This window comes from Lynx canadensis, chromosome D1 (assembly GCF_007474595.2).
Source record: "Lynx canadensis isolate LIC74 chromosome D1, mLynCan4.pri.v2, whole genome shotgun sequence".
In the NCBI taxonomy this organism is placed as follows: domain Eukaryota; kingdom Metazoa; phylum Chordata; class Mammalia; order Carnivora; family Felidae; genus Lynx; species Lynx canadensis.
This window is the reverse complement of record NC_044312.2, coordinates 49,464,425-49,490,118: the sequence shown is the minus strand read 5'-3', so window position 1 is coordinate 49,490,118 and position 25,694 is coordinate 49,464,425. Positions and strand designations below refer to the sequence as shown.

The 25,694-nt window shown below is 37.4% G+C and overlaps 1 protein-coding gene across 4 annotated transcripts; it reads left to right on the top strand.

The window, feature by feature from the left end:
- Positions 1 to 1,260: 1,260 nt before the first annotated feature.
- PCF11 (PCF11 cleavage and polyadenylation factor subunit) lies at positions 1,261 to 25,307 on the top strand. Of its 4 annotated transcripts, none has more exons than XM_030333416.1 (16): positions 1,261 to 1,761; positions 5,479 to 5,604; positions 7,514 to 7,702; positions 8,056 to 8,250; positions 9,191 to 10,308; positions 10,696 to 10,876; positions 10,983 to 11,466; positions 12,010 to 13,574; positions 15,114 to 15,213; positions 18,460 to 18,579; positions 19,089 to 19,191; positions 21,333 to 21,516; positions 22,033 to 22,188; positions 22,439 to 22,531; positions 23,040 to 23,075; positions 24,190 to 25,307. In XM_030333416.1, exons 1-16 carry the CDS (start codon positions 1,570 to 1,572, stop codon positions 24,403 to 24,405), a joined length of 5,058 nt encoding a protein of 1,685 aa, XP_030189276.1. In that variant the 5' UTR covers positions 1,261 to 1,569; the 3' UTR covers positions 24,406 to 25,307. The 4 variants fall into 4 exon arrangements, with proteins under 4 accessions (XP_030189276.1, XP_030189275.1, XP_030189278.1 ...); XM_030333415.1 differs by having other exon boundaries at positions 19,086 to 19,191; XM_030333418.1 differs by having other exon boundaries at positions 1,262 to 1,761; positions 10,983 to 11,073.
- Positions 25,308 to 25,694: the final 387 nt, after the last annotated feature.

Genomic DNA, 25,694 nt, shown 5'->3' with positions numbered 1-25,694 from the left:
CTATATACCTCAATAAAGCTGCTTTAAAAAACTCAAAAACCGAACAAAAATAAGACATGATAAGGTTACTTTATATGGGACAAATAAAGGAATTCACTTAATTCTTAAGAGCGGTTTCCACTGGAGAACAAGGTATTTCTTCAGGCCCTAGTAGCCTAAGGAGGACAATCGTGAATCAAATTTTACGTAATTAATACCTGTTGTTGTTTTTTTTAACTACATTTAGGTTACCATCTCTTCAATGAAAAAAAACAAAAACAAAAAGCAGTCAACCCTTTTAGTTTATTGTGTTATGATGCAGCTCCAGGGCAGAACTATTTGAATGCTTTGTGTTTCGAGAGCATCACTTCCAGCCTCCAAATAGGATTTTAGAAGTCTGGGAAAAGACGCTCGCACGAAGAGACTCTCTCCTACGTGCCCCAAATAGCGTATTCTAAGGCTGTTTCGAAGTGAAGATTGAGACAGAGGAGATATCAGGCTAGAGGCTGGGTGTGGCTTTTGAGAAACCCTTCCTAGAGATCTGAGTCGGCTCCCCAAAGATCTCCAAATCCCTACGGAAAAGCCTTTCGCACACAACTCTAAATAAAAGCCTTTTCCCGGGGATTCGACTCAAGAAAGCTGGCCTAGGTGTTTTTGTTTGTGGATGTTGGAAGCAGCGTGGAGACCACTTCCCCAGGTTCCGGGTAAATTCGGCGTCTCACTCCCTGTGTCAGTTCCAGGAGGGACAATCTGCCCCGCAGCTGGACCCGCCCAGGCTCTCGGGAGCACCTGAGTCGCCAGTGGCGAGGTGGGGTGTGGCGGGCCGAAAGCCTTCGCTCCCTTCAGCCCCCATCTCCTGGCCGCGGCCGCCAGGCCAGGCGGGAGGGAGGATGATTGACGGAACCGCTCAGTGGCTAGGGGATTGCGGAGGGAGGGACGAGGGGAGGGAACGGCTGAGCTTTCTCCTTAAACTGGTTGGGTTGGGCCTCGGGAACAGGCTCCCCCAAGCCTATTGGCCTCCCTGAATGGGTTGTTATGGTAACAAATGACCGAACAGTCCCTTATGAATCAGCCAATGAGAGGGGCCGTCTTTTTCACCGCACCTCTGAACAGTAGGTGTTGCGAAAGCCCGGGTAGGGCCGGGAGAAGAAGGCGGTGCCAGGACGCCCTGCGGAAGGGCCGAAGGCGGGGCTTGTGACGTTACTGGATGAACCAATCACCCCTGGTTTTCTCAACGGCCCCGCCCTTTTACCGCACATTTCCCCTCCCCTTGCTCATTTCGCACGACGCAGCGGTTGGGAACACAGACATTTTCGGAGCTGGAGCCGCCACTGCCGCCGCCATTTTGTGTCTGTGGAGAAAGAAGCTTCTGTGGCGGCTGGAAGTGGACGGAGATCACCCTTGAGACGGCGGCGTTTCATACCCGAGGTTCCCCCTGTGTCGTCCCCTAACCCCCCTCCGCGGTCAGCATGTGGTGAAGCCGGAGCCGCGAGAGACCCGGGGAGAGGAAGAGGAGTCGGAAGGGAGGCGGGGTATCGAGAGCGGCTTCAGCTTCAGCTGCGGCGGACCTCGGAGGGGGGCCGCGGCGCAATGTCAGAGCAGACGCCGGCCGAGGCCGGTACTGCGGGGGCCCGGGAGGACGCCTGTCGGGATTATCAATCATCACTCGAAGACCTGACCTTCAATAGCAAACCGCACATCAATATGCTGACCATTCTAGCCGAGGAGAACCTGCCCTTCGCCAAGGAGATCGTCTCTCTCATCGAGGCCCAAACCGCCAAGGTTTTTATACACCCCGCAGCCTCCTATTCTTCTAATACTCCCTGATTTTAGTGTCAGCCTCATCCCAGGTCTCGCTTCCATCCAAAGGGGGACAGTGTTCCTCCTCTCCAACCCTCCACCTCCAACTCAGGCTCGGTCTCTGGCCCAGGCTTCGAGCGTGGGCCTCTCTTGGGGGGGAGGGAGTGGGGAGGATAAAGGGTGGAGTCCCACTTCCGCTTACCAACTCCCTATTTAGGCCACCGCATTGTATATCCCGACACACACGTTTTGAATAGAGCCCTTTGGGGAGGGGGGTACTTAAAAGGCAGTTTGTGGTGTGGGGAAGTAAGAGTTAAAACCATTTTAACCCCCGGGAAGGTGGGGAGTGGTGGTTCTCCCATTCCCCGCCCCCACCCCCACCCCCTTACCCTTTTGGGTAATTGTGCTCTGTGGGTTGGAAGGAGGTGAAGGGGGACCTGGGAGCGAGCTGTTGGTGGGTGGGAGTAGGGAATTGGCCCCGAGTGGAGCAGCCGCCTGTTAGGAGCCCAACATGGCGCCTGAAAAGCACATGATGCGAAAGGGAAGAGAGGAGAATCCATTCCCTGCCAGCCAGGCAGCTGCTCACACCCGTCAGCCCCGTTTTGGGGTGGGGGCGGCCAGATCGAACTTTTATTCTCCTATCGGAGGGTCTAATTTGCCCCAAAATACGGGAAATTGGGGGTTCGGGCGGGGTTCGGGTGGGGGGAGGAGATCTTATCCAACCTGTAGGTGGAGAACTGGCCCAGTGGGTAACAAGTACTTGCAGTTTTTTTTTGAAAAGTTCAGTCCCTCCTCCTCTTCCTTTTCTCTTTTTTTCCTCCCTTCCCTGATAGTGAAGACGTGCTTTTCTTCACCCCTTGACAGAAGTGGTCCTCTGCCACCCTATATTTCCCTGTAGTCCTCCTCTTCTGTGGATTCATGTGGGAGCGATGTCATTTAAGTTACTGTTAAACTTCGTTATCATAATGAGTTTTAATAGCTTCCCAGTATTACGTTTTAAGTTATTTTTCAAGCTTGTACTATGGTTCAGTTTTTTCTAGTTGTTAGTGATTGAAATTAACAGGATGAGCCTCCTTTTAGCAGAGTGAACCCCTTTTAAAAGGCCACTTTAACAACAACCACCAATATATTGTTTAGAGGCGGTTTCTGTCTAGTGTACAACTGAGTGGTCTGACTCTTAATAAATGGTTTTGAAATGTGTGACTGGTATTATAAAATTTGTGAATAAAACATATAAAATATGTATTTGTCTTTTTTATTTACCTTTGTAAGGTGTAGAATCTGTTTCCAAGACTTATTTTTATCTACGTGGTTGTGTGTTTTAAACAAAAGTCTTTAAGTGACTTGGGTTCATTCTTTAGGTTCCATCCACTCTTTTGGGTAAATCTGTTCACAAGATACACGGTTTCAGGTGGTCCTTTCATACCTTAATTTAAAGAGGACAAAAAAGTAAAGATGTTTTGTTTTGTTTTTAAGGGCCCAACAAGTTTGTCATGCTCAGTCTGACAGCTAAAATACAAGTCTTCATTCACCTTTTCCTGTGAATGTCTGTGAAACAGCTATTGTTCTTTTTTTAAAGTATGAGACTTAAAAAGGAAGCATTCCTCATACTCAACATCCTTTTTATTGATATCACAAACATGTTGGACGTGAAAACTTAGTTTTTGCCTTGTTGAAGGCTTACCTTGACATTGAATGCCTTTTTTAAAAAACAAAACACTTGCGTTTCTTTCTTTCTTTCTTTTTTTTTTTTAAATAACATTGATTTTTAAAATCTAATTACCTAGTAGTTTGGGGATTACTAATATTCCACAGAGTCTAATATTTAGCAGTTCAGGTTGTCACTCAACAGTTTCCTTGCTGGTTTTTAATGGATCCAGAAGACCTTCGAGAAGTGAAAACTAAATGCTGACGATAGTGACCACATTAAAATTTGTATTTGTGTATGGCGACACAGAGTGGTGAAAATAGATGGACTATTTGCTGATAAAAGCTGAAATTTTTTTGGCACACGTTTCCTGGTTATTTTTGGAAAGCCAGGTTGAGGAAAAGATGTAAAAGTCACTGGGGAAATAATCAGGGTTGGGGTTGAGGGTGAGGGGAGGGATTTTCTGTCATTTGGTAGCAAACTGGCTTGGTTTTGTGTTTCTGGAGGTGAATGTTTGTGTCCTTATTCTCTAGCGTCTCGGCATTACTAAAGGATTCACACCTAATTTGACTCTTCCCATGAGGCAGTAGTAGTGAAAAAATATTACATACAGGATTCACTTGTACAATAAAAAAATTAGCCTACTGAACAGATTTTGGTTTTAAAGAGAGCCTGTCTTCATAAGTACAACAATGACTAAAATGGTATAAAACATGACATGGTAAGATAAAGACACAGCAATAAAGCATTGGACATGTTGGTACTTACTAGTATACCCACATGCAGTGGCCTTGTGAACCCTTTTATTAGGACCCTAAAAGAAATTTTTCATACAAAGTTACTCAAAGGTTTCCTTGGCCAACTTTGGTTGTAAAGGTGTTATCAGAAGCAAGAGCACTTCCACACACTTGTATGGGCAATTGGTTTTGTGAAATATGATGGCGTTGTGTACTGCAGAACTGTGAGCCTACCCTAGCTACAGATAGCTATGGGTAAGTGTTGTTCAGGGTTAAGATTCCGATACACATGGGATGGGTAAATGGGGATAATTTTTTTTTTTATTTTGTCTTTAAATCATGGGTGCTCCTGTGGAGTCGGAGTTAACACTTTTTATGGTGTGTCTTAATGCTCCTCAAGTCTGTGAACCTGCTGATGCTTTCTGGAAACTTGCTGTACATTCTAAAAGCCAGTGGTGGGTTAGGCATTGCAGTTGAACTGGGGGCAAATTTCTTTGCTTTGGAAAGGGCCACCTGTATCAGCATCACCACACTGGCTTTGCACAAATTTAGAAACACTGGTTTGTGCATGTCAGAGGAAAAATATTTCGACGGAGAGTCCATGCTGTGAAGAAAATCTTCAGGACAAATCCTGGTTTCCAGAGTCAAGTTCAACCTGATTTACATGACTCAGCAGCTGCTCCATCCAGTTTTTCTTGTATCAGTAACAACTTGCACCTTCCTGCATGTCCTTGTGCAAGTTTCAGAGTGTTTTTTGCCATTAACTTCATATGTGAAGTGTACTTAATTTCTTTGTTCATTGGATTATAGAAAAGTAATCCTAATGATTTTACAGGTAACAAAAGCGTCATAGAGTCTAACATATAAAATATGCCTATGAAAATTAGGGTTTCTGCCAGAAGTCTGGAAACTTTACTTCGTTGAGTCTAGGCACACTATTCTAAGTTAATGGGAGTCACAAAGCTTACACTTGGGTTACAGAAAATACCCTTTACCCCTTTTTGCTCACTTAAAACACAGGTCTTTTTACCGAATGAACCTGAAATTACATCGAGTGTTAAATGAATGTGCTAAAGATTACGGTTTGTCTTTCTGGTATTTCTGAGCTAATTTTATATGCTCAACTAAAGATCATTGTAAGAGATGACACCTTGATTGAACATTTAAGTTTCATAAAGGTTAATATTAATTCGAAAGTATTTAGCGTCAACAAGAATAGAAATCTGTATTGTATGTTTGAAAACTCACTTTTAAAGTAATTCTTTGGTGACAATTCATTATACTAAACTTCTCAGTTTCTTTTTATCACTTCAGGCTCCTTCCTCAGAGAAGCTTCCTGTTATGTACCTTATGGATTCTATCGTGAAAAACGTTGGAAGAGAGTATCTCACTGCCTTTACTAAAAATCTAGTTGCAACATTTATTTGTGTGTTTGAAAAGGTATATATGCATTTAGAAACATTTGAATTTTTAAAGAATGTGTTCCTGATTAAATAAATACTTGTGTTTGTGTTGGGTTTTCTTGGGTGGTGAAATGTTTTATTCTCTTGGATATTTATCAAGTACCATGCTAAAGTTAGTGTTTTATGTTAGATCTTTAAAGCAGATTCTAGGGCTTTTCCATTATCCATTCAAGAATAGATAGGGTTTGCTTTTAGAATTTTTGTTTTTAATTGAGTTCATTTGATTGAAGGTCTGTTCCATCACTAGAATATGGGCAAAAATATCTGAAGCTATCAAGAATACTTCAAATTTCATTGTTGCAGTTTTTGGTGTTAGGATGTTGACTATTCCTATCTGGAAAAGCATAATCTTCCTGTGTGTCCCAGCCTGTGATTGGTGCCTGAAACTTTTGTGATCCCCCCCCCTCCCCCGCCCCCGGAAATGTTTCCTGTTACTTTGTTCAAGTGTGTTTTCTGTGAATGTAATAGGTATGTGTGAATGGTGGACCAGTTAATTGCTTTAAGTTATTTTGGAAATACTTTTTATCCCCTCTTAGTGTTTAGAAGAAAGGCTTGTTAGTTTCTATACCCAGAGATTGCAACTTCTTCCTTCCATAACATTGTATCTGGTAGTTTGTTTAATACAGTATTAGGCTGAGGAAGACAAGGGATTTGCTGGAGTAATCCATTCTCTTCCTGTCAGACTTGATCTTTCACACTTAGCAAAAGGACATTTATAAGTAATTTAGTTTTAAATCTTGTTACCTAACATAAAAAAAATGGTAGTTCTTACCTTTTATTAGCTGAACCTGTTGTGTTTGGAGAAATCTTACAGTTGTCAGACTTGGAGAATTGGAATTATTTTGAAAGACATACCAGATTTTACTTGTTTGTTAGAACAGATTTTACTTGTTACTTGTTTGTTTTACTCAAGTAGTTGCTACTTGAGTAATTTTTTTCTTCTCAGTTCTTAGAAAAAAATACTGCTAGTAAGTACATGCAGAAGAAATTTGGAAAGCTGGGTTTCAAATTGTATTAAGGGGCTTGTTGATGAATAGTGTATTGTAGACCTTGGCTAAATACTGCTTACCTGAAGCTGTAGTCTAAGAAGCCAACTTTGCATTACAGGAGTTGGGGAGCTAAACCAGCTTCTTGGTTTCAGTTTCATTATGTTCAAATTTAGTTGGGTGTTTGGTAGAATATTACTGAATCTAACAGGGCTTTGACCCTGCAGTTGATGAAAATGACTATAATAAATATAATTCTCTAAAGACTTGAATATAGGCCAGGCTTTATTATCCTAAAGTTAAAATTCTAATTCAGTTTTCCCAAGTACTAGGTGTCTCTGCTAACTAGTTTCTGAGTATCATTGTTATTGTTATTCCTGTCATAGTTAGGTAACACTGAAGCTCAACAGTGGGTAAGATACCTGTGAATTTCAATTTTTATGGTGCCTTCCATACCACAAATAACTTGTTCATAGGTGCCAACCATATTGTATTGCAGAAGATTGGTTAGGGAGACAGATTTGTCTTACAGGTTCAACTAATTTCTAGTTGTTTTATACTTTTGTCCAGAGTAAGAGTAACATAAGGAATACTATATCAAGCCCTAAAATTTGGAAACATTTTGTACTGTTAAAAATAGAATTGCTTAGTTGTTTGCTTTCATAAAGGCCAGGGGACAATGACTTTAATTTTTCTGAATTTTTTTGAAGGAGAAGTTTCTTATTTAACTTTACATTTTCAAACCAAATATACCTTTAATAAGTTATTACTGTTGTACATATTTATGAATGAGTAGTATGTTTGCTGTATTGAGAACAGAGATTTATATAGCTTTAATTCTTAATAATTAAAACATTCTATAGTAACTTAACAAGCCATAGAATTGTTCTGTTGTTCTAGGTGGATGAAAATACTAGAAAAAGTTTATTTAAATTACGTTCCACATGGGATGAAATATTCCCTTTGAAGAAACTTTATGCCCTGGATGTCAGAGTCAATTCGTTAGATCCTGCTTGGCCTATTAAACCTCTGCCCCCCAATGTGAATACATCTAGCATCCATGTGAATCCTAAATTTTTAAATAAATCGGTAAGTTTTAATATGAATGGTATATAATACTTTATCAGCTTTCGATTTACCTAAAATTTCTTGTTTGAAATCTCAAGAATACCCCGTGCTAAATTAGTCTCGTTACAAAAAAACTTTTTTTTCACTCAGGTTCACAGTGCATTTAAAGTACATTCTTCTTGTTGAGGTGTTACATAATATCCTTATTTCGGTTTTTAAATTTTTGGAAGATTTTTTGTGTGCTTTAAACATGACAAGCCATTTATGATTATGGATAATATTTATTAAGAGGTCAGCTGATAATTTTTAGTTCCTCCTTAGCTTCCTTTTTAGCCGTGAAATATATATTTTTAACACATTATTTTCTCTTATAGCCCGAAGAGCCTTCAACACCTGGCACAGTGGTCAGTTCCCCTAGCATCTCCACTCCTCCAATTGTTCCTGATATACAGAAGAATCTTACTCAAGAACAACTAATAAGGCAGCAGTTACTGGCAAAACAAAAACAGTTGTTAGAACTTCAGCAGAAAAAGCTGGAGCTTGAGCTAGAGCAAGCTAAGGCACAACTGGTAAGTAGAGGAGCTTTGGCATTTTAAATATTTTAAACCTGTCTTCAGATAGAGAAGTAATTATTTTGTATTTGAATTGTATTAGCATGTTATTTTTATTAGTGAGTGTATTCTTTTTCCACATTTATTTTGTAAATTATGGTACCTTTATTACACCAAATTTTTATTTCCTTATTGTAAAACTCACTTGAGTATAAACTATACACTAGTTTCTTTCAAGTACTTTTTTCTGTTAAATTGCTATCTTTTAAGATAACACCTTAGTTTAATTAACATTATATCAAGTGGACTTAAGACCTGTCCCAAGATGGTTAGGTGTGTTGTGAATGTTTTTGCGTAGTCTTTAATGTTTTATGAGCTTAGGTTTCAGGAGTAGAAATCCAGTTCCTAAAGCCTATGAAAGAAAAGCCATCACAAAATTAAGGAGGCCAGGAAGATTACCTACTTCCATGCATGAATGACCTTTTACTAAGTTATTTTACTTAGCACTTGAATTTGAGAGTGAGGAAGTGCAGGAAGGCAAGATTTTATCAAGTTCATTATGTGACATTAGGAGGAACTAAATTTTATGACCTAAAATTTAGCTGGAATGACTCTGATTCTTGTGCACCTAGGGTGCAGTGATTTATTTGGTAATTTCTTAGTAGCAGTCTGGCTCAGAATCCTGCATAATTAGGAAGAGGGAGGATGTTTTTTTCGTTCTCTTAAAGATTACATTACAAAAACCCAAAAGTAAAGGACTAGTAAGAAATAACAAGCCCCATAAGTACATGAACTTTCTCTCTTCATTTTAATCTCCACTTAAACACTAGAAGTATACAGTGTAACTGTAGTATTGAATGGATTTATTGAAAAAACATTACATTCTTTATTTTTTGTTTTCCTGACAGATAATCTGCATGTTTTATGTATTAACATAAACGTTTATTTTGTATTTCAGGCAGTTTCTCTTAGCGTTCAGCAGGAGACATCCAACTTAGGTCCTGGATCTGCACCATCCAAATTACATGTTCCACAAATTCCCCCTTTGGCTGTTAAACCTCCCCATCAAGTTCCTGTGCAACCAGAGAAAAGCCGTCCAGGTCCATCCTTACAAATTCAGGATTTGAAAGGAACTAATCGGGATCCCCGTCTTAATAGGATGAGTCAACATTCTTCGCATGGAAAAGATCAGAGTCACAGGAAAGAATTCCTAATGAACACATTGAACCAATCTGATATTAAGACAAGTAAAACTGTACCCTCTGAAAAACTAAATTCATCCAAGCAAGAGAAAAGCAAATCAGGTGAAAAAATAACCAAGAAAGAACTTGACCAATTAGATTCTAAATCTAAATCTAAATCTAAATCACCATCACCTTTGAAAAACAAATTATCCCACACAAAAGACTTGAAAAATCAAGAATCCGAAAGTGCAAGGGTGTCGGATATGAGCAAGAGAGATCCTAGGTTAAAAAAACATCTTCAGGATAAGACTGATAGCAAAGATGATGATGTAAAAGACAAGAGAAAAACTGCAGAAAAAAAGGACAAAGATGAGCACATGAAATCATCTGAACACCGACTCGTTGGAAGTCGAAATAAAATCATCAATGGCATCGTACAAAAGCAGGATACAATAACGGAAGAATCAGAAAAACAAGGGACAAAACCAGGGAGATCAAGTACTAGAAAGCGGTCAAGATCACGATCACCCAAGTCTCGATCACCAATTATACATTCTCCAAAGAGAAGAGATAGGCGGTCACCCAAACGAAGGCAGAGGAGTATGTCTCCAAGTTCCACACCCAAAGCTGGAAAGATTCGCCAATCAGGAGTCAAGCAATCACATATGGAAGAGTTTACGCTACCTTCCAGGGAAGAGCGAAATGCTAAAAGGAGTAATAAACAAGATATTCGAGATCCGAGGCGAATAAAAAAGACTGAAGAGGAACGACCACAAGAAGCTGCGAATCAGCATTCTACAAAATCCGGCACTGAACCAAAGGAGAATATAGAAAATTGGCAAAGTTCCAAGTCTACCAAAAGATGGAAATCTGGTTGGGAAGAAAATAAAAGGTAGGATGTTAACGTTTTTAATTAAGTAAAATAACGTATGTTTTAAAGACAGTCTTAATTTTAAAATTGGGTAATATTTATTGGATGCTGTAATTAGTGCTTTATTTTTCCTTTTATTTTTCAGTAACTGGGTGAAATACCATTAGTATTCCTATTTTACAGATAAGGAAACAAGTTTAGAAAGGTTAACTAGTCTACCTAAAGCTGCACGTCTAGGACATGCAAGAAGTAGAATTCATGTCTGATTTTCCTGACTTCAGACCTTGTGCTCTTAATCATTTAGTTAACTTTTGTAGTTACATGTATTCATTTTTACCAGATCCTTTGGAATATGGTCCTGAGTAATTGAAAAAATTTTCATGAAGTAACATGTTTTTGTGGTTTCAGCTTACAACAGGGTGATGAACATAGTAAATCTCCTCATCTAAGGCATAGGGAGAGCTGGTCAAGCACTAAAGGAATCTTGTCACCTCGAACCCCAAAGCAGCAGCATCGATTAAGTGTAGATGCCAATCTTCAGATTCCTAAAGAGTTAACTCTTGCAAGCAAAAGAGAATTACTTCAAAAGGTAGTTACTATGACCACATGTAGTCATTATTCTCTTTTGTCTAAGTTTTTTTGTAAGTGCTTTTTATCCTTAAAATATTTGATTTCCTTTTATCACCCCTACACAGACGAGTGAACGTTTAGCATCTGGTGAAATTACACAGGATGAGTTCCTTGTTGTTGTGCATCAAATTCGACAGCTATTTCAGTATCAAGAAGGTAAACATAGATGCAATGTACGGGATAGTCCTACAGAAGAAAATAAAGGTGGATTAAAAAAGAAACCTCTCTTATCTGATGCTGAATTAACCTACTATGAACATAAAGCAAAACTGAAAAGGACACAGGTTCAGCATTCATTTCCAAGACTTGATCTCTTAGATCCTGATATTTTTGACTACCCTTTGACCGATGCCTTGTTGTCTGGAATAGAATGTGAGCCATCCAAAAGTAAACATGCAAGTAGGAATAGTGGAGCACAGTTTGACAGAAAAGAACAATTTAGTGAAAGAGCAAGACGTCTTTCTCCTATATCTGGGAGTCGTACTTATGCTGAGAATCTTTCACCCCATGAGGGCCGGAGAAGACATGACGAGCAAGTCTCTGCTAAAGGTAGAAAAAGTTAAATCAGATTATGCCTATTGAATCAGCAGTGAAGGGAAAATGAACAAGCTAAGTGGGGATGGATTTCTGTGACTATTCAGACTACCTTTTGTTTATTTTGTTTCATTTTTTTTCCCCTCAAAGGGAAGGGAAGGGAGCTAATACTTAAGGCCACCCTATGTGTTAGGTACTTGACTTAGGTTCTTTATATATGTAATCTGATTTAATCCTCACAATAACCCAATTAAATATATTTTATCCCATTTTACAGATAGGAAGCAAGACCAGAGAGGTTAAATAACTTGCTCTCAAAGTCAAATAATTAGTTGACAAAATGGGGATTTTTTTTTTTTTTTTTTAAACCCAGGTGTGTCTGACTGTAGAGGGCATCCTCTTTCTTGCTGCTTGATATGCTGTCTTTTCCTTCCCCTCTAATAAAGTGAGATAGTTTTGGATATTTTTGGCTAAACATTTACATGAAAATAAAAAGATTTAAGATAATTTAATAAAAATTCAGATTCAGGGAAAATAACATCTTTTTCTTTTTAAAAGGTGTACGAGAAGAGCAGAGGTCACCATTCAATGATCGTTTTCCACTTAAGCGACCTAGATATGAAGATTCAGATAAACCATTTGTAGATAGCCCAGCATCAAGATTTGCCGGCCTTGATACAAATCAGCGACTTACAGCTTTAGCTGAAGACAGACCATTATTTGACGGACCTAGTAGGCCATCAGTAACAAGAGATGGCCCAACCAAGATGATTTTTGAAGGACCTAATAAATTAAGCCCTAGAATTGATGGACCTCCTACACCAGGTTCTCTTCGGTTTGATGGGTCACCAGGACAAATGGGGGGAGGTGGCCCTTTGAGATTTGAAGGACCACAAGGTCAGCTAGGAGGTGGGTGTCCTTTGAGATTTGAAGGTCCTCCAGGACCAGTAGGGACGCCTCTGCGGTTTGAGGGGCCGATTGGTCAGGCAGGAGGAGGTGGTTTTCGGTTTGAAGGTTCACCTGGTCTGAGGTTTGAGGGATCTGCAGGTGGTTTGCGATTTGAGGGACCAGGGGGCCAGCCTGTGGGTGGTCTCAGGTTTGAGGGACATCGGGGTCAACCTGTGGGTGGTCTACGGTTTGAGGGACCTCATGGTCAGCCTGTGGGTGGACTTAGATTTGATAATCCCCGAGGTCAGCCTGTAGGTGGACTTAGATTTGAAGGGGGTCATGGTCCATCAGGGGCTGCAATTAGGTTTGATGGACCTCATGGTCAGCCAGCAGGTGGGATCAGATTTGAGGGCCCTTTGCTACAGCAGGGAGTTGGAATGAGGTTTGAGGGTCCCCATGGTCAGTCAGTAGCTGGTTTGAGGTTTGAAGGACAACATAATCAACTTGGTGGGAACCTTAGGTTTGAGGGTCCACATGGTCAGCCAGGGGTTGGGATCAGGTTTGAAGGACCGTTAGTCCAACAAGGAGGTGGAATGAGGTTTGAGGGTCCTTCTGTACCAGGAGGTGGCCTGAGAATTGAAGGGCCTCTAGGTCAAGGTGGTCCAAGATTTGAAGGTTGTCATGCTTTAAGGTTTGATGGGCAGCCAGGTCAGCCATCACTCTTGCCAAGATTTGATGGATTACATGGGCAGCCAGGTCCTAGATTTGAAAGAACTGGTCAGCCAGGCCCACAGAGATTTGATGGACCACCTGGACAGCAGGTTCAACCAAGATTTGATGGTGTACCTCAAAGATTTGATGGCCCACAACACCAGCAAGCATCAAGGTTTGATATTCCTCTTGGTCTTCAAAGCACACGATTTGACAATCATCCTTCACAAAGGCTTGAATCAGTATCTTTCAATCAGTCTGGTCCATATAATGATCCACCTGGCAATGCTTTTAATGCCCCATCCCAAGGACTACAGTTCCAAAGACATGAACAAATGTTTGATTCACCTCAAGGACCAAATTTTAATGGACCACATGGCCCTGGAAACCAGAGTTTCTCGAATCCCCTTAACAGAGCTTCTGGACACTATTTTGATGAAAAGAATCTCCAGAGTTCCCAATTTGGAAACTTTGGCAATTTACCTGCTCCAATAACAGTAGGAAATATTCAGGCGTCTCAACAGGTAAGTCTGTTGTAGTTACTCTAAAATGATGTTCTTTGCAGATGTGGACCATTTTAATGTTTCTAGGGTTTGAAGATTTTTAGGAGATAATTTATTCTGTAGATTGACAGTTTGTAAGGTACTCCAAAAGTCCACATGCTAGGCAAGTGGGATGAGAGTCTTGAGCCTTAAATTTGCAATTTAAATCCAAAAGTGATTTTAGCTCTCCCAGGATCTGTAGAAATCTCTCTGTCTCTGTCTCTGTCTCTGTCTCTATCACACACACACACACACACACACACACACACACACACACACACACACAGTGTTTGTTTTTTAATGGACTTTATTGTTTTAGAATAGTTTTAGGTTCACAGCAAAGTTGAGCTGTGAAATACAGAGATTTCCCATATTACCCCTTACACATGCATAGCCTCCCCATTATGTTTTTTCCTTTTTGGTTTCAAAGGTAGTAGAGTATTACACAATTGTGAGTTTGTTTCATAGACTCGTGCTACATTGTAGAACTGTGGAGTCCCTTAAAGTTATAGGGAGCTGGATTTTTAGACTTTTAAGAACTTCCTTAACCTGAGTTAAATAAAATCAAACTGCTCATGCTTTTACAGCCTTTCTTTTTCTTTTCTTCCTACTTTTCACCACCTTTCCAGTGATTCCAGTTGAATACAGTTGTGTGATATTAATGTAAACACAGGAAACTTGTGACATGTCTCCCAAATACATTCAGTGCATCACCTCAACTTGCACAATCATCTGTTGGTATTCTTTTGCTTTTGTTCTGCATATATTTTAAAATGCATATTGAAATAATTATAAAGCAGTGTGCTTACATTGTGTGATTAATGACTACTTTGCTTGCCTGCTGAAATTCTCCTGGGCTAAATTCACTTTTTTTCTAGGCACTGACATTTTCTTACTAGGACAGATTCATTTTATAGTAGTAATGTCTCATGGAAGAAAACGTAAAACAAAAAGATTTTAAAATGTGTTATAAGCATTATTGATAGCAAGCAGTCTGTACAGTAGTTGTTTGTCTTTTACAGTCTACTTTGCAACCCAAAGTATGATGTTCAAGCAGGATGATCAAAAAAGAGTTAAGAGATTGCTGATTAAAGCAGGCTTTTCATATCTGTGGGAAGGAGTCTGGTCAGCAGTTCTGGCCTCAGCTTTGCTGACAGCTAGTCATTATGATTGTGTACAGGTCCTATCTCTAGATATCAGTTCTATTTGTAAAATAAGGGAAAGGATCAGTAAGGTAAAGTGATTTGTGTAAGGTCACACAGACTGTTGGCTATCTTATGTTTGCATGGTATCTTAAACTTCTCATATATCTTATAACCCATGAAACAGGTAAGGGAGTATTGTTTCATTTTTGTAGAAAGTCTAGAAATGAAGTGATCCAGTTAAGTTACACTTGTACATTTTTATTGTAGAAACCAGACCTTATGATATCTGTCGGTATTTTTATATGATCAGAATGTTAAAGTTTTAGTTAAAATACAGAAAGGATGTTCTTTTTTAAAACCAAGGTTTCTCTTAAAGGTTCTTACTGGTGTTGCTCAGCCAGTAGCATTTGGCCAAGGACAACAATTTTTACCAGTTCATCCACAAAATCCTGGAGCATTTGTTCAGAATCCTTCAGGTATGTACTTTCTGAACTTAGCGTTTTTTCAAAAAACAAATACTGTTTTGTTGAGTAGCTATTTTTGTCAGTTTTAGGAAATGACAATTTTGAGAGGGGATATGCAGTTTAGAGAAATTTAATCTGGCTAGAAATTTGTGTTCCCTTTTTGAGTTTGTTTCCACTGTTTATGTGTATTCACTTGGATCCTGTTTATAGCTAGACATGGTCAGCCAGGGTTTTGTAGACCATAAAAAAGAAAGAAACCTGTGGAGGGTGGAGTAAAGGGTGATGTTTGTGTTGAGGTAAAATGAAATAAATGACAAACCTCAGAAATCTCAGTTATTTGATATTTTGAGTTTTTGTTTTGTGTATATGTGATGATCCAGCAAACACGAAGTGAATACTAGGGACTTTGCTTTATAAAGTTGATTCATTCATATGTCTTTATGGGCACTCAAATAATAATTGTACACAACATGTTAAAAAAGTAGAAATAGGGTGCCTGGCTGGTTTAGTTGGTAGAGCATGTGACCCTTGATCTTGGGGTTGTGAGTTCAAGCCCTGGGTTGGGTGTAGAGCCTTCTTAAAAAAAACAAAAAAGAAAAACCTGAGTCCCTAGCCAGGTCCCCTGAGAAGCTCTTTTGTTACTGTGAGATGAGGCATAACAGTATTGTTATGGATACAGTAACTGTATTGGGTATGAGAGCTTTAAAAGCGATTTTTAGTTTTGGGGTGCCTGGGTGTCTTAGTTAAGCATCTGACTCTTGATTTTGGCTCAGGTCATGAGTTTGAGCACTCCATCAGGCTCCATGCTGCAGAGCCTGCTTGGGATTCTCTACCTCTCCATCTCCCTCTGCCCCTCTCCTGCTTGTTCTCTCGCTCTTTCTTTCTCTCTCTCTCTCCTCAAAATAAACGGAAAAAAAAAAGTGAATTTTAAATTTAATTTGAAAACAATGGGAAGTATATAAATTATGGTATTTTATAAAATAACTGCAAAGCTTTAGTGTATTGAGAACTAGCCCAACCAAATTGTAGTGGTACTTGCTTTATTTTTTTAATCATTAAAATAGGCACTTTCAGAAACATGCTGTAGCGTGGCACTATTTAGTTTACAAATTTAGGGAGTTTTCCAAAACTTCTGAAGTAACTAGGGAAAGCCTAGTCAGTCAAGTTCTAGTTTATGCTTTAGTTCTTAAATTGTATCATCACAAGTATTTCATGTAATTAATTTGAAAAACACTTGTGTTTTTAGTTCCTAGATTGACAATTAGGGTAAATTAATATTTTTTAAATGTTTTTTTGTTGTCACCGTATTGAAAAGGGAAGAAAGAACTGGGATGTAAAGTCAGAAGACCAGTATTAGAAGCTATACTTTACTACTTTATAGGTAGGCAGGGTATAAGCAAATATCCTCTCAGGGATTCAGTTGCTTCCTCTTGACAGACAATAAAGTCAGTATTTGCTTGGGAAGTTTGTTTTTTAAGAGTCAAATAAGGTAGTATATGCAAAAGTGCTTCATAACATGTGCTGTATTAACGTATTCTTTTTAGAACTCAGTGTTTTTTTTGTTGAGTAGAGGATTTGTTATGTTGGGGTGAGTAGCACGAGATAGTGTGCAAAAACTGCAAATTTTCTTTTTGTTTTTACAACCTTGGGGTGCATGTGTATACACACAGGGCATAGCAATGTCACAGAGGAAATCACATCTTTTTCCTGTAGGTTGGAGGAATTGAGTGAGATGTTAAGTATGCCTTACTTCAGGTTCTGCTCACTCCTACTAAAGAGGTGTGAAAAGCATCCAGTGTTCTATATTCAGCTTCTCTTAAGGTTTCTTCTTGAAAATGAAAGTAAAAACACCTCCTAGTAGTAAATATTTAAACATATTGATCATTTGCTGTATGCTAGGTATTGTTCTAGGATGACTCTTCTTTACCTATAAAACTGAGGCACAGATATGCAACTTGGTTATGTCACACAACTAGAAAATGGGATTTCCAGTTAGAATCCCAGGAGTCTGTTTCCATAGTTCATGCCCTTGATCACTCAACTCAGCTGCTCACAGGCTTGTGAATAGCTGGTTACAACTCTGAAACATAAATAGCTAATCCCAGTGAAATGTAAATGTTAAACTAGGGTGTGAAATGGTGTTGTAATTGACTGTTAAGGTTAATTTATTCATTCATGTATTCAGACATTTCAACAAATATTAATTAGCCCGCAGTGTACAACGGACTGTGCTAAGGGTACAGTATGCAGTGGTTAAGAGCAGGGATTATGTATATTGTGGATGCAAACTGAATTTCCTGTCATGAAGAGAAATTTTTAGTAGTTCAGAACTTTTTTCTAGAGGTATAGTGAGATGCATAATAGATAATAGTGACATACAAATACATTAAAATACTGTGTTTACAGTTGATTTAAAGAATAGTAATTGGGGCGCCTGGGTGGCTTAGTCGGTTAAGCGTCCGACTTTTGATTCTGGCTCAGGTCATGATACCCTGTCGTGGGTTTATCCCTGCTCAATAAAGTATTTATAAAGTACTTATAAAGTTTCATAAAGTATCAGTGTTTTCAGTGTTAACTTTTAACATTTATTTATTTTTGGGACAGAGAGAGACAGAGCATGAACGGGGGAGGGGCAGAGAGAGAGGGAGACACAGAATCGGAAACAGGCTCCAGGCTCTGAGCCATCAGCCCAGAGCCTGACGCGGGGCTCGAACTCACGGACCGCGAGATCGTGACCTGGCTGAAGTCGGACGCTTAACCGACTGCGCCACCCAGGCGCCCCCAGTGTTAACTTTTAATATTTGTCCTAGAATATATTTTTAAGAGATGAGGACTTGCTGACCTAAATGAAAAGTTCACTTTAGGAGCTTCTGTGATAATTACACTCATCCTGAATAAGATTTTTTCAAATTTATTTTTATTTTTTTATTTTCTTTAATGTTTATTTTTGAGAGAGAGAGAAAGAGAGCGTGCACATGCGCCGCGTGAGCGAGCATGAGTGGGGGAGGGGCAGGGAGAAAGGGAGACACAGAATCTGAAGCAGGCTCCAGGCTCTGAGCTGTCAGCACAGAGCCTTACATGGGACTCAAACTCACTGACCAGACCTGAGCTGAAGTCAGACGCTTAACTGACTGAGCCACCCATGCATTCCCCAAATTTATTATTGATAGGGCATCTTGAAGAAAACTTTGAAAAATGCATAGTATGATTTACATCTTTGAGTTCTACTTTCATTTTAAGAGTGCTATTTTTTTAAAGGAGCCCTTCCAAAGGCATATCCTGATAATCATCTCAGTCAGGTGGATGTAAATGAATTATTTTCAAAACTGCTAAAAACAGGAATTCTCAAATTGTCCCAGCCTGATTCAGCTACAACACGTGAGTATGGTTTTTCTATACTGCATGTACACAAAACTTTATTAAGTTTTAAAGGTGTATGTATGATTTGCTATAATGTTATAAGTTATGATAAAAGTCATTAAAATTTTGCATTTTTAATTTTTTTCTGGAAATGAAATATAATTGGCTTATAATGAAATACTTTAAAAATTTTCTAAGATGGTACTAGTAACTTTATAGTGGGCATTGTTTCATTTAACGTTCGTGCAAATGCCATGTGCAGACTTTTTACTAGTTATTTTATATTGATTTAGTTTTTAAAAATAATTTGAATATTGATGAAATAAAATTTCATGAAAATTGACTTTTAAGAAATCAGACTTAATTTCAGTTATCAAAACAAAGAATTGTATTTGTTTCCTTGGTCAGTAAATACAGTGAATAGACAAGATGGGGTTCTCTGTATGTTTATGACACTTTAGTATTCCTCTATAATGAATGCTTAGAGAACGGTATTGAGAAGTTTGTTTTTTTTTCAATTGAAGAAGTAAATGAAGTTGCTGCTCAGCCTGCCCCTGAAGAGGAGGAAGATCAAAATGAAGATCAAGATGTTCCAGATCTTACCAATTTTACAATTGAAGAACTGAAACAGTATGTAATCTAATTTTCTTTCTAATTTTCCAAGATAAATGGGACAATGACTTTAATTAAACAGTGGATGTTATTATTAGTGCTATTCATTTTACCCCTCTTTCAAGTGTTTATAAAATTTAGGAAGCATGTTTTCTTTTTCTTTAATGTAGTGAAATATACATAACATAAACTTCAAGAAGCCTTTATGTTTTTAAATTTCGTTTTATTTATTTATTTATTTTATTTATTTTTTTTTTTCAACGTTTATTTATTTTTGGGACAGAGAGAGACAGAGCATGAACGGGGGAAGGGCAGAGAGAGAGGGAGACACAGAATTGGAAACAGGCTCCAGGCTCCGAGCCATCAGCCCAGAGCCTGACGCGGGGCTCGAACTCCCGGACCGCGAGATCGTGACCTGGCTGAAGTCGGACGCTTAACCGACTGCGCCACCCAGGCGCCCCTAAATTTCGTTTTAAAATATGTCTGCTGCACAAGTATTTAGGCCAAGAGACCATCCCCAAATTTCAATTTTTTAATATCTGTATTTGGTATAGGAAATATAAGGAGTTACAATAATAGGTATTAATCATCATGTATTCCTTTTATCTCCATTTCTCTTAATCATTTTTTCTGTATTTGATATTCTTGTGCTTTTGAAGATAGGAAAATGAGATTTTTATAGTCTAGTATTTAAGAACTTAAAAAAAATCTATTTCATTTCATAAGTAATGCATATTCATTGTAGGAAGTTAGAAAATTCCTACATGCTCTGTAGAGCATGTGACTCTTGATCTCAGGGTTGTGAGTTTAAGCCCCATGTTGGGCATGGAGCCTACTTAAAAAAAAAAATTTAAGGAAAAAAAAAAGAAAATTAGAAAATTCAGTTAAATCAAGAAAATAAATTTAACCTACAATTCCAACTTTACTGATAACCACTCTTTTAACATTTGGTGCATATTTTTTCCTAATATTTTATTTGTGTGTATTACTCCTATAAAAAAAGTTAAAGGTGCTTTATGGACTTATTATATCCTTATGAATACTTCATAAAAATATAGACACCTAATGGATTACACCTTTTAAAACTCAATTTTTTTTAACTGTAATTCATGGAATTAAAGCTTTATAATGAAAGTCTTCTAATAAAGGCTTATAATAAAAGATAGTATCCCTTTTTCCTGGCTTTACTCTTTACCCAGAAGCATTAAAAATAATTGTTTTTAAGTTTATTTATTTATTTTGAAAGAGAGAGAGGGAGTGTGAGTGGGGAGTGGCAGAGAGAGAATCCCAAGCAGGCTCTACCCTGTCAGCGCAGAGCTGGATGCGGGTCTCGCTCTCAACGAACCCTGAGATGACCTGAGCCAATATCAAGAGTCAGATGCTTAACTGAACCATCCAATACCCCCACCCAGACGCTTTTTTTAAACCATTTTTAACTGTTAGTTATGGTTCCTTGCATTTCTCTATTTCTTAAAAGATACATATTTTTCTTGATTTCTTGATTTATCACATTTAGACAATCTTTTGATTTCCTGAAAATGAAGATTTAGCCAGCTCTTTTACTGTCCTACCAACTCTTCCCCATATAGTTATAAAACCATTTTTATTAAATCATTATTTAGTATTAACAGTTCATAACTGCCCTATTTATTCAGTTAGTTGGTCTGTATACCTATTTCTTTCCAAATAGGAAGCTCAGAATTGTAAGAACTGATGGTGACCTCAGTTTACCATGAGTCTAATTTTTCTTTTTAGTTATGTATACTATTATTTCTTTTGTACTACTTTCACCATTCTTTAGATGAGGGTGGGGTAGTTGAGTCATTCAGAACTCCAAAGATCTGAAGAGGTGAAATCCATTTATTCTGCCATACCCATCTGCCATGTCCACCTTGATGTTGACACTAATCTAAGAGCAGGCCAGCTATTGGCTTATTAGTTAGCAGATGATCATTCCATTTTTAGCTAGAAAGGAAATAAGTGGGCCAGGCCTATCAATAAGAGGATAGACTCCATGTTCTAAAATTCACCAAAGTTGATTTAAAGAGGGTCAGTGACATGATATTAGAGAACAATATTGATCTTAGGTATTGTTTCAGCCAGCTTTTGGCCATTTTTCCACATTATCAGAACTAAAGATGATTTGTTTTTCAAAATAGGCGTTATGATAGCGTTATAAATCGACTGTACACTGGTATTCAGTGTTACTCTTGTGGAATGAGGTTTACAACATCACAGACAGATGTATATGCAGACCACTTGGACTGGCATTATCGGCAAAACAGAACTGAAAAAGATGTTAGCAGAAAAGTCACTCATAGACGTTGGTACTACAGTTTAACAGTAAGTAATCAGTATACCTCTAAACCATCTTTTAACCCTTAAATCTTATCATTCTAAAAAGTGTTATAGTTTAAATAATTGCTGGGAGCTATCTCATCAATTTTCTAAATAGAATTTGATCCCTAGAATATAAAACGTTTTTAAAATAAATTTGAAGAGTATGTATTTGCTTTTTGTTAAGATAAGAGTAGGACGTAAGTTTCTACTAGCTGTAAAATTCCAATTTCCTATGACATTATTTTTTTTGTCAAAAATTTTATGTGAAATTTATCTTGTTTAAATTAGTAGTTGTAACTCTAGAGGTAATGGAAAATGAACATTAAGAACTTAACTGTTCAGTAGTTGCTTTGTATTGTCTCTAAGTTGTGGGGTTCACAGAGAAAGTATAATTTTAAATAATATTAAAGCATATTATAGGTAAATGTACCCTTATCTTTCAATGCTATTATATTGAAGATAAGCAGTAAAAGTTTAGAAACAAATGAAAATATTCCTTTTAAATCAACTCCTTTTAAGGACTGGATAGAATTTGAGGAAATAGCTGATTTGGAAGAACGTGCAAAGAGCCAGTTTTTTGAAAAGGTGCATGAAGAAGTTGTGCTCAAAACTCAGGAGGCTGCAAAAGAAAAGGAGTTCCAAAGTGTACCTGCTGGACCAGCTGGAGCAGTTGAGGTAAGAAAAGAATATTAAATTTTCTACCTCTGGTCATCCCTGACTTCCTTATCAGTGACCAACAACAGCAAAATAAATGTTAACTATTTTTGCATGGAAGAATGCAAAATCCTTAGAACTTATTTTGTATTTATATATTGAACTTCCAGATAACACTTAAGTTTTCTTCCACTTAATAAAATGTTTATATGTTTTTACCTAAGTTGATTGAATGTGTTCTGTAAATTTCATTTTTATGATTCTATTTTAGAGTTGTGAAATCTGTCAAGAACAATTTGAACAATACTGGGATGAAGAAGAGGAGGAATGGCATTTAAAAAATGCTATTAGAGTAGATGGAAAGGTAATTTTCAATTCTTTATAAGTGTTAAGATTAGATTTTTTTTGTAGGGGCTAGCTCACCAGTTGGAAAGAAGAATTTTTGTTTTTTGATTCTTATAAAAAAGGTATAGAGTGTTTGAGTTGGAAGTTATTTTAGCAATTGGTTCTATACTCATTTTATATAAGAAGTTGCAGAATTAGTTAACGATAAACCCAGAGTAGATCTGAATCTAGTCAATCTTCTTTTTACCTAAACCACATCATTTTAATTCTGAATTTATAATTCATCATAAAAAAACTGTTACTATCTTAAAAGTATACCATGTTATCTACTTAAATGTATAAAGCAAGATTATAGAGAAACTGGACGAAATTTTTGTTTTATCCACATATGTGACCAAGTGATTTTTGCCACCTTTCTAAGGTAGCTATTTTTTGGTGTAAATTAAAAAAGACAATCCTATCAGAATAGTCTATTGGAAATGAACACACATGTGAATACCTACTTACTGTTTTTCTTTTTGCTTCAGATTTATCATCCATCATGTTACGAGGATTATCAAAATGTAAGTTCTTTTTGATTACTGTTTTTTCTCATGTACATTAATAAATTCTATTTTCAGTTTTTTTTTTTTTTTTGCATCAGAGCAATATTGTTTAATTTTATTGAGCTGTTTTGTGTTTTGATGTAGCATTTAGGTTGTTCACTAAATATTGGTGCTAGATTGATAGGATCTGATTTAGATTTTGAAATTTCTGTATTCCTTGCATTCTATTCACTTGAGTCTTGATGTTTTTTACTAAAACAGTAGGCCCAGAGAAATGTGAGGGAAACTGAAGAGGATGATCATAATGTGAACAGATTTCTAGAGTTATGGGTAGTGTTTACGGCCCTTTTTTTTTTTTTTAAACTTAGCATATTATAGCATAGGAATAATTTTAAAGTGATCACATGTGAAATGTGAAATCTGAAAGACCTGTCTTGACTTCAGAAGTTCAAATTTTCATATTTGAGAGTAACCATTTCTTAAAACCAAACAATAAACACTAACTGGTTCAAGAGGGAGTTTGAGGGGCACCTGTGTGGCTCAGTCAGTTAAGCGTTAGACTCTTGATTTTGGCTCAGGTAATCTTGCAGTTCATAGGTTTGAGCCCCACTTCAGGCTCTGTGCTGCCAGTGTGGAGTCTGCTTGGGAAATTCTCTCTTCTTCTCTCTGCCCCTCCCCTGCTTATTCTCTCTCAAAACAAATAAACTTAAAAAAAACTAAAAAAATAAATAAAAATTAAAAAGGCAGTTTGGAAGATACATTTAGGTAATCAAAAGAGAGTAGACATTCTAGGACATTTGATGGTTTGTGAGGTCAGAGTATTTGAAATTACGATAGTCACAATTCCATAGTATATGTAGGGGTTACTATCTCTGTGGGGTTAAATATAGAAGTATATCTAATCAACTTCTTTTGGCCTGACAGTGGTTACTGCTTTTCTTAGCTCAGATCACTGCTGAGGATGTATTAAACGCTCAGTATATTTATTTGCCTGCTTTTATAATGTATGGGGAAGCAGGTATTATTTATTTGTTATGTGTATGTTTCTTTGTCCACACAAAGGTCTTATAAATAAAACTAATGTGGTACTTTTGAACTTGAATTAGAACTCACAGGGCTTTTCATTTTGTAGACATCTTCATTTGATTGTACACCATCTCCCAGCAAGACACCAGTTGAAAACCCTTTGAACATTATGTTGAACATTGTCAAAAATGAATTGCAGGAACCCTGTGAAAGTCCCAAAGTTAAGGAAGAACGAATTGATACCCCACCAGCTTGTACAGAGGAAAGCATAGCAACACCCACTGAAATTAAAACAGAAAGTGATACAGTCGAGTCAGTTTAAATAAAATGAGAAAGGTATGTTTTTCTTTTTAAAAAAAAGCTGCTGTTGGATCTAGAAGGTGAAGAATTTTTTATGTATATATAGACATATATCTATATAAATTGTCTAGCTGAGGCAGGGCCTTCAGCTATCATTTGGTTAATAAATACATTTTAGTATTTGCATTTCCTACTGCCTGCACAGTTTCAGGTGCTTGTTGTGTGAAAGTTCTGTAGATGTGTGCAAATTTAACAAAATGAAATTGTATGTGTAAAAATGTACGATTTTCACTTGTGAAACTGTAAATTATAAATAAAAAATATTTTTGCTATCCATGGAGTGTAATATTTATGCACACCATCAAATAAAGACAGTGTTTCTGTACTTTTTATTGGGTGAAAATGGAATTAAACAGCAACCTCAACATAAAAGATTTTTTTTTCTAGTAGCTTCACATGATTAAAGAAGCAAATTCTGGTTAGTTTTATCCTTCAAATGAGGGTTGTGAGAGAGCACTGCAGGACTTTTCTCAAATAGAAAAGCCAGACATGAAAAATTTTTTAAACCGAAATAGGACTTTGCATATATATCTCTCCAGCTATAGAGAACCATCCAGATGTCCATTTTTGAAAAGTATCTAATGAAGCAACTTTTATTGAACTTGGACACTGATACCATCAAGCGATTAACAAATATATTTAAGTACTAAAGGTGATTTTTTTTTTAAGTGACATTTTTCAAATTTGTCAAACAATTTAATGCAGATGAACATATTTCTATTTTAAGTTACAGGGGGATCTGTAAGAATGTTCATTTGAAACATGGTTAACCTTTTTCCTTTGTTGGTTTTGACTGAATTAGATGGATACCATGAGATGTTAATATTCATACATGTAATAAATAGAATGATGAAGAAACTTCAAGTTTGTATCTTTTTTATTTCTTCAATGGCTTTAGAATGGCTTCTTTTTCTTACGTCTTTGTTCATCACTCTGTTCTTTAAAACCTGAGCATGGCACCTGCTATATATAAGGCAGGATCTCTGAGATGCAAGATTAATCTTTCCTGTCATCTATTGGAGATGGGCATACAAAACAGTGAAAGTCAGTTTGTTGAGCACTTGCTATGTGGTAGGCATTGGTAAACTTTTTACATATATTTTCTGTGGTATTTACAGATACTACTACATAGTAGAGTGTGTCCCCCAGTGTACAGATTGAGTCACTAAAAACAGTTGAACAATAATGTAGATCTGGCTTTGCTTCATTTTACTGCGATTACTACTTCATTTCTGCAATTAAAAAAATAAG

Coding starts and splice junctions, on each gene's coding strand:
- PCF11 (XM_030333415.1), top strand. CDS start 1,570: ATGTCAGAGCAGACGCCGGCCGAGGCCGGTACTGCGGGGGCCCGGGAG. Junction 22,189..22,438: donor GACCAGCTGGAGCAGTTGAG/GTAAGAAAAGAA, acceptor ATTCTATTTTAG/AGTTGTGAAATCTGTCAAGA. Junction 22,532..23,039: donor CTATTAGAGTAGATGGAAAG/GTAATTTTCAAT, acceptor TTTTTGCTTCAG/ATTTATCATCCATCATGTTA.